This window comes from Sarcophilus harrisii, chromosome 2 (assembly GCF_902635505.1).
Source record: "Sarcophilus harrisii chromosome 2, mSarHar1.11, whole genome shotgun sequence".
In the NCBI taxonomy this organism is placed as follows: Eukaryota; Metazoa; Chordata; class Mammalia; order Dasyuromorphia; family Dasyuridae; genus Sarcophilus; species Sarcophilus harrisii.
This window is the reverse complement of record NC_045427.1, coordinates 630,038,769-630,057,753: the sequence shown is the minus strand read 5'-3', so window position 1 is coordinate 630,057,753 and position 18,985 is coordinate 630,038,769. Positions and strand designations below refer to the sequence as shown.

At 44.9% G+C, this 18,985-nt stretch overlaps 1 protein-coding gene across 3 annotated transcripts in view; it reads right to left on the bottom strand.

Annotated features, from left to right (window-relative positions):
• Positions 1-18,985, bottom strand: part of TMEM266 (transmembrane protein 266) — a 135,137-nt gene that overhangs the window by 48,568 nt on the left and 67,584 nt on the right. For all 3 annotated transcript variants that reach the window (XM_031956795.1, XM_031956796.1, XM_031956794.1), the window contains exon 5: positions 15,321-15,394. In XM_031956795.1, the coding sequence (XP_031812655.1) occupies positions 15,321-15,394 (74 nt within the window). The remainder of the gene's footprint in view (positions 1-15,320; positions 15,395-18,985) is intronic.

Sequence of the window (18,985 nt, the reverse complement as noted above, 5' to 3'; positions counted from 1 at the left end):
GTGGAATAGCAGACAAATGTAGACCAGCCTTGAAGTGTCATTGTCATCGTCATCATCAAAATCATCATCATCACCATTCCTATCCACCAGGGAAGAGGACCCCATCCCCTCCTCAGGCCATCCATTCCTTTTCTGAGGCTGTTACTGTTAGCAGCAGTTAGTTATTGTTAGCAAGTTTTTCCTGACATCAAGTTCAGTTTTTTTCTTTTTGCAACTTCTATATTTTTCTTCTGTCCTCAGGAGTCAAATAGAACAAAGCACACCCTTCCATGACAGCCCTTCAAACACTTGCTGGCAGCTATTGTGTCATCCAGGTCTTCTTTCTTCAGGTTCAGCTTGTTCAGGTATTTCAGGTGGTATAGTTTCTGGTCCTCCCCCCCCCCCCCCCTATCATCCTAGCTGCATCCCCAGGGATGCATCAGTGTGCAGATGTACTTCACACAGCTGGCATTGAGAACTGGGCACGATCTTCCATGTGTGATCTGACCTGGACAGGGGTGGTGGAACCATTTCTTTCTTCATTTGGGACCCCCTACTTCTCTCCATGCAGTCTAAGGTCAAGTTATTTTGAGGGTATTTGGGTCACACTGATGACTTTTACTGAGTTGGAGGTTGGCTGGAAGCTTCACCCTGTTACCCCAAACTCACATAGAACAAAAACAAAGGGTGATATGTTACCTCCATGACCTAACTGGTTGCCAGCTCTGGTTGTGCCCAGATGCTTCCTATTAAACTGACATCAGAACTGGGCTGTGCCCAGAGCTGGCTGCTTTTTGCCTCTGAATCGCAGTACTTGCCCAGCACTTAGTCCCGGGTGCTCCAGACTCTGGCTTCTCTGAGTCTCCAGAAAGTCTGTTTAGATGGAGCTTCTGCTCCCTCATCAAGGACAGAAAGGAGCAGGAATATTATGAGGAAATCCAAACCCTCCGCCTCTAGAATTCATAGAGGGAAGGACTTCTTTTATATCTCAGTTCCTGGCACTTAGTAGGAGCTTAATAAAAGCTTGTTGGTTGACTGATTACTTCAGGAGCTCCTGAAAAACACCCCAGATTAAAGATATGGGGGGATCAAAGCTCATAGTGTTCTTCTTCAGGAGACATCTTCAGGAAAGGCTTGAAGACTCCTTGTTGGGTCCAGTGGGCAAGGAATTCTTGTTCAGGTACAGGTTGGGCCCTTAGGCTTTGAAATCCCTCCAGAAGTCAAGATTCTGGGGATCCCCAAGAGGCAAAGTGAGCTCAGACAGACTGGTTCTTCACCCCAAGATGAAGAAATCTGTTAACAGCAGGTGCACGGGCTGGGGCTGCTGCCCTCCCTCCTCCACCCAGACCTTCTCTGAGAAGCACTGAGCCGTCCCCAGAGATAAGGAACTGACAGATGGTGGTTTAAATGTCCGGGGCACCTCCAGAGCCTGTAAAATGATGAGGGTTTAAGTGATAAAAAGCAAGGGAAGAGGGCAGCTGGAGTCCAGCCCTTAGAAACATCTGGAATAGCCTCCTCAGGGTCCCTCAAGCTCAGCTTGGGCTCTGGCTACTTCAAGAAGTTTTCCCAGCCCACTCGAGCCTGACAGATGCCCCTTCTTTGCCATACGAAACTGCTTTGCATTGTTAGTTATACCCAGAGAATCATACGTTGAGAGCTGGAAAGGATTTGAGAGGTCATCCTATACAATCCCCTCATTTTATGGGGAAAGAAACTGAATCCCAAAGAAATCATGACTGACTCCTGGTTATGCAAAGATTAAGTGGAAGTGCTGGTATTTGAACCCCAGGCATGGGATCATAGATCTGAGCTGGAAGAGACTTCCACGCCCATTTAGTTCAACCTCTCGTTTTACAGATGGAGAAACTGAGGCCCAAGTAGTTTAAATAGCTTTTCCAAGGTCACGCAAGTAGACAATTGAATGCAGCTTCTCTGAGACTAGACCTAGGGCTCCTCCTGAGCCAGAGGAGTCACAATAGTCAGGAGCTCCGAGGTGTGTGATTGGGGCAAATCATTCACATTTCAGTTTCCTTATCTCTTAAGTGAAAGATTGGCCAAGATGAAATCCTTTCTAACTCTAAGCACTATAAAAGACCCTCTACCAGAGTATAACTAGAAATTTTGGGGCCCAGGGCAAGTGGTCAATATGAACTCAATACAAGAAACCACTTGGACAAATTCACTCGGGGTTAAAAGGGGAAGTCGCTACAGTGACTCATGTGGCAGAAGGAATGTGAGGGTCCAACTTTTGCACCCTCTAAAGCAGTGGTCCTCAAACTTTTGTTCTCAACATCTTTATCCTATTGAAAATGATGGAGGATCTGTCCAAAGAGTTTTTATTTATATGGGTTATAGTTATAGATATTGATCACATTAAAAATAAAAACCAATCATGAATTTGTAGACTCTCTGAAAGGATTTCAGAGATTCCGAGGATGCTCTGGACCAGACTTTGAGAACCACTGCTCTAAAGTTTAGTGTCCTGGGAGAAAACTTCCAGCCACCGTGTCTTTGTAGGAGCTCCGTCTGAGTCCGGAATCTTAGGCTGTCATAGTTCGAGAGTCCTAATCTTGACTCATCTTACGGAGACACAGGATTTGGCGTCAGGTCCAATCCCTGCTGCTTGCTCCAGGACCTTTTCTGTGTCCTGTGTAACTCCTTGGACAAATCACTGGCTTCCATGGGCCTCACTTTCTGAGAGGCAAATTAGGGAAACTGATTCCATTGATCTAAATCCCATGATTCTAAGTACTTGGGGCCAAGGCAAGAAATAGAAGAATTTCCCGCCTGCATCTCCGGGGGCCTTGAATGCCTCAAAGACAACTTGGGATTTTCAAAGACACTTTGTCAGAGCTTAGCAAACTAGAGGGTGAGCAGGGCCAATGGGCTGAGTACCATCTGGGCCCAGCTTCTCCAAGCTCAGGGGCGCTCCTCATCAGAAGGGCACTCACCAAGGGAGAAATTCCTGGAGAGGTCCATTGTGGGGGGCTTTACCTGCCTGCAAGGAGGGATTGTGAAATGACAGAGCTACGTTAGTCATCAGAGAAAGGGCTCGGGTTGCAGTCACACAAAGGAAGTGACATGGCCCTTGCCCTCCGAGAGCTAGACTCTCATCGAGAAGCCAAGGTTTATACACATGAAAATTAGCAGTAGCTCATCTTCATATGGAACTGAGTCTGTTGTCTCATTTGTTCTCACAACAACCTGGGGGAGGTAAGGGCTATTCCTACCCCCATTTAAAGAAGAGGACACTGAGTGACTTGCCTGATCACACAATTAGTGTCTGGAAAGGATCTGAACTCAGCTCTTCTTGACTTCAAGCCCGGTACTCTCTAATATACTGGGCAGACATTCATGGATGCAAGTTTTCTGCCACTTGGACAAGCCTCTGGCTCTCATCTGTAAAATGGGATCAATCACAGCACCCACTTCACAGGGTTACTCTAAGGTTCAAATGAGATTATGTGCACAGAGTGTCCTGCAAACCTTAAGTCTCCAGGTAAACACGAATTATAATTATCAGGGAGAAGAAATGAGCCTGTGATTTCATTGATAAAGAAATTCCCTCCCTTTACTGGCGCGGGTTGAGGTTAGAATTTGAGGATAAGTGAATTAATAATAATCATTATCGTCCTCCAGCGTCAGCATTAGCATCATTATTGTCCTTCCTAAATTAGGGTGCCCCTAATAAGCCTCAGAAATGTTTAGGGCGAATGTGCTGAGGGCTGGTCTGGCCACAGAAGGCCTCCCAGAGCAGGTGGGATCTGAGCTGGGCCCGCACATTGCTGAAATGGTTGCTTCTGAGCAGATGTGCACCTGGCTGCCTGCTCCGGGCCCCCAGAAACTTGCTGTGAAGGCCCCAAGAGATCCAAAGGTAGAGCAGGTTCCATCTTTTCTAAGGACTGCCCTGGTGAGCTGGACCCTGGATAAGAAAGAGAAACAACAGTAACTAAAGCTGATGCTAGGTGAGCTCTCTCAGGCTCAGTTTCCCCAGCTGTAGAAAGGAAACAATAATACACCAACCTCAGATGAACCAGAATTGATATTTTAAAGTTTGAGAAGCGCTTTATATTCACCACAAGAGAGAGTCAGAACAATTGACTTATGGAGCAAGTGAAGGGCAAAATTAAAGTTAAAATCAGGAAGATCCCTGGTCTCTGAGCTGGGTTTGAGACTGTCACAGTAGAGCTGTATATAATGAAGAACCGGAGGAGGTTTTAGATGGTATTGTCCAATAGAACAACTTTGTGTTATATGTGTCCCCGGGACAATTTTGTGCAAGGAACCGTGCTACTCGCTGCCATCTGAAACATCGAGAACCTGCAACGTCTGGGCAGCCGTGGTCATTGTCACAGAAGGTCTTTGACCTTCTGAGCTCTTCCTTCCCATCTCAAGGATTGGGTAGTTGTGGAAGTTTTAAAAGGGTGTCCTCATTTTAATGACTGGCTTATGCAGAGGTACATGCATAAATATATATCTGTATATATATATATATATATATATATATATACAGATATATATTTATATATATATATATATATACACACACACACACACACACACACACACACACACACACACATATATATATATATATATATAAATGTCTTGTGGATATGTGTATGGATATGTATGGATATGTGCTCATATGTATGTATTCCAACACTTCATCTGCCTTTGCCTTTTTCTTTCCTATTTATCTGCATAAGGAATAAAAACAAGCTTGGGATGAATACAATTGGAGAAGGAGAAAATGTCAAATGCAACAGCCCTTGGTGGTTTGCTGAAAGGGCACCCTCTGAAACGATTCGGAAGGAGTCCGGCTCGGCGTTCAGAAATTAAGTGGAAGTTATAAAGACTTTCCAACCCTAAATCAGGAAGAGGCTCAGGACAAGGCCATGGATCCCCATAGGAGAGGAGGAAGGATTTCATAAAACACAACTTTTTTCCTGGGTAATTTAATTGTGTTATTAATAAGGCCAGCAGGTTATTAATAAATGATGGTCACTTGGCCATCTCTCTTGGACCAAACAGATGTTTATCTTAGCTGTTTGTGGGGGCTCATCGTCTTGGCCATAGCCAAAGAGCCCATTCTCTTGGAGCTCTCCAGCCACTGCACCCAAGCAGACAAGAGGCAAGAGAGCCAGCAAACACTCCGAAGATATGAAGTTCCTTTAGGAGTTTCTACAGAGAGGAATTTAGGCACAAAAGCAGAAGAGGCACATGGCCACTGACAATGGGATGCTGCCCAGGAGCAGCCATACAAGACTGAAGGAAGTAACACCTTGGATAAGATGGGGCCATTTGCTGGCACAGGAGTCCGGTGGGAGAAGGTTGCTGGCTTTGCCAGGAAATACTAGCCCGCCTGCAATGGGGGATCTCTGAGCTGGGACAAGCACCCATTTCCTACATGGTTATCCCCCCAAGTGTGAGCCTCAGCCACGTGTGCTCCCTGCGTGTCCCTTCACAAGTGCCCCCGGGCTGCGTTTCCTACGAGCGCACCCCTTCATGGGTTTTCCCAAGGAACTTTTTGTCTTCCCACTGGTGATAACAGGAAAATGCCTCGCGCTTTTATGGGGCGATTTGTGTTGTTGGGACTTTTCTTATGCAATTTCACAAAATACCTTTGCTCTGAACTCACAGAGAAGTCTGGCTGATTACTAAAAGTAGACACAATAGTTCCCTTTCATAGTCCTGGGATTTGAAGTTGACTCAAATCCAACCCCCTGATTTTACAGAAGAGGAAACAGACCCAGAGAGAAGAGATCCGTCCAAGAAAAGATCTGGGAAACGGCAGAGCTGGGAGATCCTCTGACCCCAAACCTAGCATTCCTCCCTCTGTTCCAGGCTGTACGATTTTGAGGGACAGAAGTCCTGTAGAATACCCCACGTTGGAGTCAGCTGGTCTGGGGAGAAGAATCCAGAAAGTGCCCTCCTTGACTTTGGGCCCAACATAAATACCCTGTGTTCTGTATTGCTCACATGTTCTCTCTGTTGCTGTGGGGGTCTCTAACAACCAAATTCTCCAGAAGTCCCTGGGTTTGCATTGGAGGGAGTTGGAGCCCAGCCCATTCTGGTCTTTTTAGACAGAGGGGAGCAATTCTAGACTCTGGGCTTGACCTTTTAGTGAATTCCCCAAGTGTGAAGAGATTTCTTTTCCTTCTCCTGAGCCGCATGGAAAATTCAATGCCTTCTCCAAATCCTCCTTTTGACAGGGACGCTGTGTTCTGGTGAGCCAGGAGCGGAACGGGAAGAGTGGCTAATGGGCCTTGACTGGATCATGCATTCCGAGGCCCACGGCTGGCACCTGGAAGGCTCATCAGGCAATCCCTTCCTAAAAAGATTTCATGCTTCACTCCCTTCCCCTTCGGTGGACCCACCTGGCTAGTGGGAAGAACATTTGCTGGCGGATGCTGGATTAGGTGGGAATGACTTCAGGGAGCTTAACTGAAGTCACTTCATATGCTTAGTTTATCCCAGGAAGAAGAGCAAAAAAGAAAGATTCAGATAAATACAGAAAGGCTTTATAGATTTATTTCATTCATTCATCCAGCATCTTCTTCTGTGCAGGCCCTATTCTGGGCACCACAGAAATGGATACACAAAGAGGGAGAAGACACCATACCTGCCCTTAAGAGGCTTACAATCTCAATGGCACGGCCGCTTGAAGTACAGGGCTACAATACAGGGTACTGGGCGATAAACAGTTTGAACCCAGAAAACTAAAATTCTCTAGGGAATGGGCTGGGTGGGGAGGCAGTCTTCATGGAAGAGAGGAGGAAGAAGAGTAGGAGGATTTGGAGAGGTAGAGATGAGAGCAAAGGCCTTCCATTGGTGGCAACCCGTCCACAAATAAGACATTTTAAGGTAAACAACTCTGCCTTATTTAAATCCAATTCATGTACAAGTCAAGACATCATCCCATGAAACCGCTGGTCTTTGAAAATGAAGGTTCAGCACTGACAATTTCCTAAGATTAAAACATTTTTTAAGAAGCATTGACTTGGTTTGACTCGGGGGTCATTTCACAGACTCAGAAGAGAAGGAGTCTCAGGACACTTCATAGACTGGCTGATGCCTGAACAGGATCTCTTCTGAAACATATCCAATGAGTATGTTGCTTCCATAGCAACCGGGAGCTCCCTGCCTGGGGGTCACTGACTTCCCCTTCAGGACGGAGTTCACAGTTGGGATGCTTCTCCTTATGTTGAATGTTTTTGCAGCTTCCCTTCATGGCTCCTAGTCCTGTTCTCTGGTACCCAATGGAACAGACCAAATCCTGTCTTGTCCAACAGCTCTTTATTTAAAGACAACATTCACACTCTTCCAAGTCTGGTCTTCCTCAGGTGGGCATCTCTACATCCTTCAGTGGATCCTTATGGCACAGTTTCAAAGGCACAGAGCCCTCCTTTGAACAAATGGCAGCTGGTCAATGACCTTCCTAAAACAGGGTTCCTAGAAGTGGGTGTGTTATTTCAGGTGCAGCAGAATCAGGGTAAAAGGACGGCGAGACAAGTATCTTCCTCATTCTGCACATTAGGCTTTTATCAAGACCACAGTTGATCTTTTGTCTTTTGTCACCCTGGACTGATATTAAGCTTGCAGTCCACTAAGACCTTGTAGATCTTTTCCATTCAAACTGCTGTCTCATTATACCTCCTTCATCTTGTACCTGTGTGATTGACTTTTAAGTCCAAGTGCAGGACTTTTCATTTGACTACCTGAAGTTTGATTTTATTCAGTTTGGCTCATCATGTCAACCTAGGAGGATGTTTTGGGTCCAAATCTCTTGTCCAGCATGTTGGCTCTCTCTAGTTTCTCATTTGTTCTCACGGTTTTTGAATAAAAAGCTTCTGGTTGCACCTGAAAAACAAGGAGAAAACTTTTGTTGGCACATTGGTCTGCTCTGCTCATAGATCCTACCTGAAATCAACTGTATTCAAAGGGGAACATGAAAGGAAGAGAGGGTTAACTATGGGAAGGAACCTGCTCTTGGCTGAAGGAAAACTGCATTCAGGGAGGCCATTCACTCATCTTGGGGCACTCTTTGGTCTCTTTCTGAGTTAGCACAATGATATGTCCTGAATTTTGTATTGGTCTAAAGTCTTGCACATCTGACTGAAAGGGCTTTAAACTTTGTATACATATGATATCTATCTATCTATCTATTTATCTATCGATTATCCATCTATCATCTATCTATCTATCTATCTATCCATCTATCCGTCTATCTATCCATCCATCCTCCATCTATCTATCTATCCATCTATCTATTATATCTATCTATCCCATCTATCTATCTATCTATCTATCCATCTATCTATTTATCTATCTATCTATCCACACATATATAATCCATCCACCAAGATAGATATCATACATTCAACCAATGTAGAAAGAAGACTAGCGAGAGAGAAATCTCTAGAATTTAAGAGGAGACAAATTCCAGGAAAAGAGTCATGGTCTCAGGAGTCTATTATATACAAATGCATAAAATAAGTGTAACTAGCAAGATGAATGAAATATCTTAATGCAAAAAGGCAAATTTAGCCTCACTGATATTCCTGAGCCTGGATGGGATGAGACCTCTGTCTGGAATATGGCTCACCAAAGAGCCTTCTTATTTAGAAGCCAGAAGATAGACTCATAAAGAGGAGGAACATATTAAGAAGTCATATTCATGTAAGGGAATCCAGGAACCAGAGCAGGGAAATATGACAGAGAGCAATCATGTGGAGATCAATAGAAGCAGATGCAGAATATTTTAATTTCAGATCATTTGGACAGAAAGAGGAAGAAGTATTTGGGGAAATGGTCACATGGAAGCATGATATAGTAGAGGAAAAAGCAGGGGTGTAGTGGTAAATGTTTAACAACCAGCTCTCTAGGGGGCAGGAAATGTATGCAGGATCCTCTTTTGTGTTTAATCTGCATTAGTAATATTTTATCCATCCTTTTCTTAAATCTAGATAATCAACAAAGCAATACATCAAACCCAGATTTGTATTGTTTGTGGATTTCTGAGGTGCAAACACTGAAAATTTAATAATCAGATCTCTTGCATACTACTGAGTAGGGGACTCGAATGATCTAGAAATCTGCTGTACCTTTTTCTTTCTCTTTGTCAACAGAAGAGAGCAGATCAAAATTTCTTGGTTTAATTTGAGTGATAATTTTGTTCTTTAAAAGGTAGAAGAACCAAGCCTGGGGTAACCTTTCTTGTACTCAGTTCCCACTGAAGAAAGAACTGATTTCTGGGGTGGAAAGGCTAGGAATTTTATATTATAGGGAGTGACCACTCCATCTTAGAATTTTTTAATAGAGAGAAAAGCCATGATCTGGATTAAATCACTCAAACGCTAGATTTCAAAAGGATCAGAGAAAGGATAGATAGGTTTCTGTGGACTAAAGTCTGAGAGAGGGAAGAATTCCCAGAAGAATGACAAGCTCTCAACAATGAAGTTGTACCTTTTTTTTCTTTCCCTTTAAATCTGTCTTTCCAGGAATGGCACACTGGGGACGTCATATTTTAGAAATGAAAGTGATGAAAGAATGAAAGGTATCCATAAAAATAAGACAAGTGTGTGTGTGTGTGTGTGTGTGTGTGTGTGTGTGTGTATAGTTTGTTAAAGAAACAGGAATATGTTTAATAATACCTATGATAGCAGATAACATTTATATAAGGTTTGCACAGCACTTTATATGTAATCTCATTTGATCCTGACAACAACTCTGGGACGTGGGTGTTATTATTACACCCATCTCACAGCTGAGAAAACAGGCTGAGAGTAGTTAAGTGACTTGATTAAGGACATACTCCTAATTGACAGAATTCAAACTCAGGGATTGATTCCAAGTCAATTTGCCAAATCAGAATCCAAATTTTACTTTTATTTTTGTTTTTTTAAATAGTATTTTATTTTTCTAAATACATATAAAAACAGTTTTCAACATTCATTTTTGTAAAACTTGGTGTTCTAATTTTTTCTCTCTCCATCCTTTATCCCCCCTCCCCAAAACAGCAAGCAATCTGACATAGCTTAGATATGTGCCATCCCTTTAAACACATCTCCATGGCAGATTTTACTTTTAAAAGAAAAGTGGAGTTCTTGAAAATGAAAAGAAAAACATTTCCAATGAGGAGAAAAAGATGAGGCTATTTAAAAAGGCTACTTGGGTACGCAAAGAATTTGCTGACCCAATTTAGATATTAATAATATACAGAAGGTGAACCCGAGGGCAGAAAACAGAAATTGAATCTAAAAAGCATGGCTCAATTTTGTAAGAGTAGTGTTAGGACTGGGAAAACTTATCTAGTTAGAAAAATCAAGGATAATAAAAGATTGCTTGGTTTTTTTTTTTAAAGGCTACAATGAGGAAAAGAAGAGGATAAAAGAAGAGAATGGGCCATTTCTCCAGGGGGGATGGAGTGATAAGTGATGATGGAGAGGAGTAAAACTTCCAAACTGGCTGAACCAAAGTCAGGATAATATGGGACATTTTCCTACACAAGTGGAGAGACCAAGGCAGAGAGAGAGAGAGAGAGAGAGAGAGAGAGAGAGAGAGAGAGAGAGAGAGAGAGAGAGACTGACTCACTTGCTTTGGGTCACACAGCTAGTATGTCGGTAAGAATTCAAACCCAGGTTTTCTGGCTTCAAGACCAATTGAGACATTTATTTCTGAGCCTCTTGGCTAATTGCCCAAGGGCAATGAACAGCTCCTTCCTATGAGTCCAGTCTTCTTATACTTCCATTCTCTCCACAACAAACCAGTCACAGGAACTTACTTATTCCTTTTGGAGGAGCCTCCATCTCCCACCTCCACACCTTTGTGTATTCAGCCTGGGATCCCTGACTCCCTTCACGTCTCAGTTTAAACACCACTCTCTACAGAAGGCCTTTCTCAGTCTCCCTGCTTGGTATCATTTTCTCCTGTAAGGTTGTCTTCCATCTTCTCTGTAGGTATATTTACATACCCATTTATCTTGTTTCTCCTCTTAGAATATAAGCTTCCTGATGAATGGGACTGTATTTTTGCTTTGTCTTTATATCAGCGGTGCTCAGCATTGGGACTGGTACAGAGTCAGTGTTTAATAAATGCTTGTTGATTGATTGCTTGGGGCTCTCTTTCATTTCCAAGATGGAAAGTGGATGTAGGAAGACCCTTCCCTTCTTTTCTGTTTTTAGACTTGGGAACCAAGGTTGTGGAAAGGAAGATCTATGTGGTAGGATCTTCAACTCTCCCAGGGGCCCTGCTGCCTTGCGGTGCCTTTAACTTACTTTTGGTTCTTATACAACCTCGGAAAAAGATGGAGCTCAACTTATGGCAGTGCCCTTGGAGCAGAAGACTATAGTCTTAACTTAGCATGGCATACATCCTCCCCTTGCCTCAATTAGCCTCAAAGTTCTATTCCTTCAATAACCAAAATCCACTTACTATCATGTGGGCCAGAAATCAGTGGTTTCTAAAACTGGACTTCTCCCTTTTCCCCTTCAGACCTGCATCCCTCTTCCATTCTGCAGGAGACCATCTTCCTGGTCTCCTAATCCTGAAGCTTTGGAGTCATCTTCCCATCTCTCTCTCTTTCTCCACACCCAGCCAATAATCTTTCTGAAATCTAGCCTCTCCTATCCATGGATCCTGCAACAGTCTTAGCTTAGGATCTCAGCTCTGCTTATCTAGATTATTTTAATAGCCTCGGAATTAGTCTCATTGCCTTGTTTTCCCCTCCCTAGTTTACTTTGTACGTGACTGCCTGAGTAATCTTCCCAAAGCACTACCAGAGTGCTCCAAAAAACTTCCGCTGGTCCCTGTGATCTGCTGAATAAAGCAGAGACTCCTAATTAAAGCCGTTCACCATCCGACTCCAAATTACTTTTCCAAGTTCATTCTGTGCTATTTATTTCTTTTCACACACCAGCCAAACTGATATTGGTATAATTAGAGAATTCATTAAAAGGTGGGAAATGGAGTTGAACTGCTCCCCTTTGAATGGAAGAGTGAGGATGGGTGATGTTGCCAGCTCCATCTGAGTGGGATCTGGCATTTCTAGATCATTTTGGTCCTCACAGTTCCCTCACCTTCCCCAGGGCTACAGAGTACGCTCTCCTTCCCTTCTTATTCTGTCCTGTCCCCTTTCTTTACCTTTGGTCCCATTTCATCTCCTAGAATCTGTCCTTTCTACCCAATTTGTGGAGGTAGCGTGGTATCTGATAAAACCTGAACTAGTGATCCCAACCTCCCGCTTGTAGCCCTACTGTATGGCTGACAAGTCATTCAACCTCTGTGCTTTTCAGTTTGCCAATCTGTGAAATGGAATAGCAACATTTGCCTCATCTACTGCCTGCACCTCATGAGCATCTGATGAGACAACAGAGATAAAAAAGGTTTCGAAATGTGTCAAAGCTATGACCGAAGTCATTAACTCCTACAGCTCCTTCTCATCTTGTAGCTTGAGAATAGTCCCAGTCCTGCCGCTGCTGACGATATCATCTTCTAGCCCTATTTTGGAGAAATCATCTACCCAAAGGAGTGACTGACTATTTATTACTCGCTAGATAACGAGAGTCGGCACTCCAGGCTGAGGTCGGGGCGTTTCTGAGTCTCACCATCCTCTGCCATGGCTGATGCATGGACTGGAAACTGCTGCAATTTGGAAAGAGACCTCAGAGACCCTCTAGATCAAGCAGGAAACTGAGGCCCCAGGCTGGTAACTGAGCTGCCCTAAGTCACACAGGTGATGTTCCCAAGGCAGAAGCTGCATTTTTGCCAGATCTCTTCCCTTATTATGGGACTCAAAGCCCGAGCTTTGGACCAAAGCTCTTTCCACTGTCCCCCCTCCCCACTTTGCAGCCCGGCTTGGGCACGGTGCCATCCCATAGGAAAAAACACCCGGGGCATCACAGGAAAGGAATGGAATACACATACTTACTGGAAACTGTTCCCTCAGACGAAAGCTCCTCCCTCCAAGCCGCACCTGGGCACCGTTTGCCTGGGCTCTCCTCTTGACCGACGCCACCCTTTGCCTTCTTTGGGGGCCTTGGCAGCCAGGTGGCATCCGACTGGGGGGGTGGGACCCAAACCTGCCCGTGGGAAGAAATCTCCCCGCCCCCATCAGTTCCCTGCCAGCCCGGGCGCCATGGGATTGCCATGATGCCCACGCAGAGCAGGACCGTTAGTTTCAGATGGAACATCTCTGGGCTGGCAGTGACAGGGAAGGAAACGAGAATTCACATGGAGTCATAAATTTTCCAAGAGCCAACATCCTGCCTGCCGAGGGATCCAGGAAAAGCACTCTGACAACTGGCTAAACATTTGTGTTGGCACTCTCCAATCCATGGCACATTTGCTAGGGTCTGAGGCAATTCCAACAGCTGGCTCTGGCCAGCGGCGTAGGGCTGTTTTTTCAGCGTTTGGGGGAATGGGGGCTTAGGAGGGTAACACAAGGAGAATGGACGGAGAGCATTAGGGGCAGGTGTCCAAAACACCCTAAATCACTCAGTTTGTAACAAAAAACACGGCTCTGTGTAACTCCCTCCATCTGCCAGGGCTTCTTGTCTCCCCTCTGCCTCAGAACAAGGTGAAACGCGCCTGTGCTTGGAGCCTCCTCAGAGTAACCCAATGCCAGAGGGTGAGATCCCCCCAGGGGCACGAGCTGGGTCCCAGTTCAGACAAGTGGGGTTTTGGAATGGAACCAGAAGAGCCCGGATTCCATGGAGCCCCGAGTGAAATTCCACACCCTCCCTCCTCAATTCCTGCCCCAGACCCACGCAACATCAAATGCTGCAAGCAACTAAGAGAGTAGGCAGATGTCCTCATGGAAACATGATCTGTTTGGGCTCAGCGCCAGGACTTAGCCAATGCCATTTTCCTTTCCTCTCTCCTCTCCCTCTAGGTGAGTCTTATCCATCTTCTGAAGTCCCCTAAAGCCACAGCTCCTCCATGAGGAGAGCTGGAAGAGCACTCCGAAGCCATCTAGTCCAAAGCCCTCTTTTTACAGATAAGAAACTGAGGCACAAAAGTTACACAGATAGGAGTAATAGAGCCAGAATCCAACTATAAATCCACCCCCTTCCCATTGTCCTTCCCCTCCCCACTTTAAAAATTTTTATTTTCAATAATATTTTATTTTCCAAATACACGTAAAGATAGTGTTCACCATTCGTTTTCGGAAGACTTTGTGTTCCAGATTTTTCTCCCTCTCTCCCCCTCTCACTTCCCCTCTCCCCCAGACAACAAGCAATCTGATATAAGTTAAATATATCTCCCTGTGTTTTTCAAATAGCGACAGTTACCACAATCGCCTTGATCAAATGACCAAAAGCCCTCTGAGGACTTTAACGTATTATACATGTTCTTCTTTTTGTTGCTTGTTATTATTTTTGTTATTATTATTGCTCACATTGTTTAATGGTTTCATGAGTGCTGTCTCTTTTCTCATTTTTCTCCACAGCTGCCAGAGTAATATTTCATCTCAGAATTAGGATGGAGGGATATCATATTAACAAATCGACATTTGTTAATGCAGTGAAATATTATTTTCCCTGAACTTTTCATGTGCCGTATTTCTTTAGCCGAGGCACAGAACACCTGCAACTCAGGAATTCTGGGTGTTTTATTTCTCTTACCTTTCAGGATGGTCACTTCATCTTTTTAAATTCACTTCAATGTGAATGGTCGGCCACTCTTCCCTCTGAGTCTCTGGTTGCACGGACACATCTTTCTCCCCAGGATGTTCTTCTCACTTTCTTAGCTCCCCGATCTACCAGCTCATGTCCCACCACCAGCCTCCTCTTAGGTCCTATAGCACCCATGATCTACTTATTTGGCTCTGAATCTATCAAGAAATGTTTATTAAGCCCCTCCTGTATTAGGCCTGAGATCACACATTGCTGCTGCTTCTTCTCACATCACTGGGGCATATTCTTCTTTCACTTTGGTCTCTCCAGCCAGATTGCTGGAGGAAGGGAGGCTACTTGAAACTATGTCTCCTTGCCCCCTAGTCTAAGTTATACTCGTGACATATTTCTATACTTTAGTTGATCTCATCAATGTAGGCATTTCATCAACTGTGCATTTAAATCATTAATCTACCAGTTATAGAATTCTTCAGAAAACTGCCCAAGGGGCCAAAAAAGATGGGACTATGGGCTGATGATGCGGAGAATATGACCAGTATCCCAGAGGCCAGGAAAGAGAAAATAGACCATTCGCCAAAGCCCCTCAAAGCCCCTCATATTACGAATGAGGAAACTCAAGCCCCGGGAATCAAAGGCCTTGCCCAGGTTCCATCGCTAGTAAGCGGCTTTCTTTGAAGAGAAAGGATCTAGTGTTTTACCCACCTCCGAGAAGAATACAGACAGGATGACCAGGCTGATCCAGTGACTGACTCCAGCAAACTGGGAGGAATTTGAAACTGCAAGGAACAGGATACAAGAAAAGCCAGGCTTAGGACCAAGGAGTTAAGTGCATAAGGAGGGGGTATTTAGAATGTGATTAGGGGGCCTGGAATCAGGGCCAGCTCTAGGGAGTGCAGGGAAAAACCCCCTGTGGGTGTATCCTAGGAATATAGTGTCACTGAAGTCAATAGATAGAAAATCTCAAAGATGATCATGAAGAGAAATGTAGGCACAAGCTAAGGGGATGTGTGTGTGTATGTGTGTGTGTGTGTGTAAGTGTGTGAGTGTAAGGGTTTGTGTGAGTGTGAATGTGTGTAAGTGTGTGTGAGTGTGTGTGTGAGTGTGTATACAAGGCAAGGAAAGAAAGACAAACAATTCCAACCCTTTCCCTCAAGGCCAGTGGGAGGCTTTAAGAGTTAACTTTGGGAAGATGCTCTCCCTGCCTTGGATTTTTTTTAACATCAACAAATGAAACCACTGTAACCACCAAACTTGGGGGCAGAAGAGCTGGGTTTAAATCCTAGCTCTATGACTTACTAGCTGTGTGATCTTAAGTAAAGCAGTTCATGTGCCGAGACCTCAGTTTCCTCATTTGTAAAGGGAAGGTCCCTTTCAACACCAATGTTCTATGAGCCACCTAGCCACAGCCTAAGGGTAGCATGTATATTCACGATGGTTCCATATTCTTTGACCTGGATGGGGTCCTGCCTCTTACTAGCTACTAGTGGCCTCCTTAGTGATCTTACTCATACTCAGCATCTCCCCTCCCCAAGCTGTCTTTCACACATTCTTGTGTCACTTGCCTTGGCGATAAAATCATTCCCGTGTTAAGGCTCATTACTATCTGACTCGAGCTTATTTTTCGATTATCCCTCGGTGATGTCCCAGCAAAAATGGCCTTGTCATTGTTACTTAAACATCGCACTATATTTACTGCTTTCTTTGCCCAGGATCTATTCCTAGAACGTTCTCCCTCTTTACCTTCACTTCTAGAAATACCTAGTTCCTTTTAGAGATTAGCACAAGGGTAACAGTTTTGAAAGAGGTCATTGCCAGCCAGATGTGGGGACGCTTCCTATAGTTCCTGCTGCTGGGGAGGCTGAGGTTGGGGGACTGCTTGAATTTGGGAGCTTGAATTGCAGAGATGACCTAAAGCACTAACAGGGGAGCCCCCCAAGAGCAGAAGCCACAGGGCAGCTCAGCCACAAAGACAAACCTTCCCACGTCAGAGATGGAGCAATTCAAAGACCCAGTGAGCTGTGGGACTGTGCTCACAAATGTCTGCCATGTTTTTAGCCTGGGCAACACGGGGAGACCTAGTCTCCAAAAGAAAAGAGTCGCCTTTTTGACTCCCTTAGTTATTAACCCCCCTTCATTGTACATTTATTTTAAATAATCCTATATTTACCTGTCTGTGGACATCCTGCATCCCTCGCTAGAATGTAAGCTCCATAAGGGCAGAAGTGTATCATTTTTGAATTTTAAATCTACCGCAGTCTTTTTGATCAATGCATTGATTTTTGACCAGCTTCTTTCTCTCTTTGGGTCTCGGCTTCCTCATGTTAAAAAAGTTAGGTGTGACATTCTTGGGAAGTCTAAGGACCTTTTTGGTCCTGACCCTTGGTGACTCATGTCTAATGGCTGTTTCCCTTAGTCACTGCCCAGAGTCAGGAGCCTCCTCTCCCCTCCGCTCTCCAAGGTGCTGGCCTTGGGGGATTTCTTGTCTCCTTGCAAGGGGCTTGACATGGAAGACCTGCCAAGAAAGCCTCACTATGTCTGGAGGGATGGCTGGGCTCAGTGACTCGCTGGGGACCTCACATGAACCTCTGGCAGTGAAAGGGCACGGGGATCTCAGTGGGCATCTTGCCCAATCCTTTCATCTTATACATGAGGAAACAGAGACTCAGGAAGGTTATATGATTTGCCCAAAGTCACAGGTGGGATTTGAGAACCCAGATCCTTTTTTATAAGCCCTGATTGTCAGAGCTAGGGAGAATCAGGCAGAGGAGTGACCTTGGAGGGGGACTCCATCACTTCTCAGGAGGGTCACCAGCATCACCTTAGGGAAAGATGTCCAGCTCTGGTACATCCTAAGGACTATCCTACATCTACCCTATTGGGACAGGAGGAGAGCCTAGCCATTTAACCCTCTCACTCCAGTACCAGATCAGCAGCTGAGTATATATAAGCATTTCTAAGGCATGAAAAGCCCAGAGTGGGGGCTGTACTGTGAAGGGAAGGCTGGGCCTCCCAGGGGCAGCATAATGAGTCTGGGTGACTGGTGGTGGAAGAGGGAGAGGGGAATAAGGTACCAAAAGGGACAGTCATAGGATTTGGAGCCAGAAGGGACTTTGGAACCATCTCATGCAACCCTTCACCTGCCAGGAGGGGAAACTGAGGCTTAGAGAAAGTGCCTTGCACAAATTCACACAGGGAGTTTTATCTAAATTTGTGATCTTATCAAATTAGGGACTCCCAGCTGAGAAAGCACGTTCTATCAATACACAGGTTTATAATTTAAAAGACTAATTTCTAGCACTGAGAAAGTAAGAGTCACAACCAGCCCATAGCAGAGTTAAGACTTGAATCCATGTCTTCCTAAGCTCTGAGGTTGGCTCTTCTGCTTCTATTATAATCGCATTTTAAAGATGGGAAAATTGAGGTTCTCTGAATATTAAGTGAGTTGCCCGGGATCCCACGGCTAATATGTGTCAGAATCCTGGGCTTGCTTACTCATTGTGTCCCCCACTCTCTTGTAACAATAATGGATCCCATTTCAATGGCTCTTTAAGGTTTATAGAAGGTTTTCCTAAGGGAGCCTTCATTGCATGAGGAGGCTTATTTTTCCATTGAGGGCCAGGGAGGGGAAGGGACGTTCTGAAGGTTACACTGGCCTCTTTGTTGTTCTTTACACGTGATGCTCTGGCCCCTGATTCTGGGCATCTTCCCTGGCTGTCCCTGGTGGCTGGAATCCTCCTCCTCATCTGTGCCTCGAGGCTCCCTTTAGATGTCACTAAACATCTTGCACAGGAAGCCTCTCTCCCCTGTCAATGCTGTTGCCTCCCTCTGTGATTGCCTCCAAGTTCTCCTGCTGGATCTGGCTGGTTCTTCGCTTTTGTATGCTGCCCACTGCTGACCCCTCCCACCATCAGACTGTGAGCTCCTTCTTTGTGTCCCCAGTGCTTAGCAGCATCCTTGGCACATAGTAGATACTTAATCATTGCCTGTTGACCTGACATAGAGTCCGGTGGCTCCAAGCTAACTGTGTGCAAGGCTATTTTTAATACCAGAAGAGTTGGGGAGTGAGAACTCTGGGGAAGGGGAAGGGAAGGGAATGAGCATTTTCCTATAGCAATACTCTGTGCCAGGTGCTGTGCCAAGTGCTTTGCCATTATTGTCCCATTTGACCCTCACAACAATCCTGCCTGGGGTTTGTGCTGTTTTGTTATTATTCCCTTTTTTACAGTTGAGGAAATCGAGGCAAACAGAGGTTAATGACTTGCCCAAGATCACATAATTAGTAAGTGTCTGAGCTGGGATTTGAATTCAGGTCTTAACTGGATCAGAGCCCTAATGTCTGTTCTATCTCTCTCACAGGGAGGGCAAGG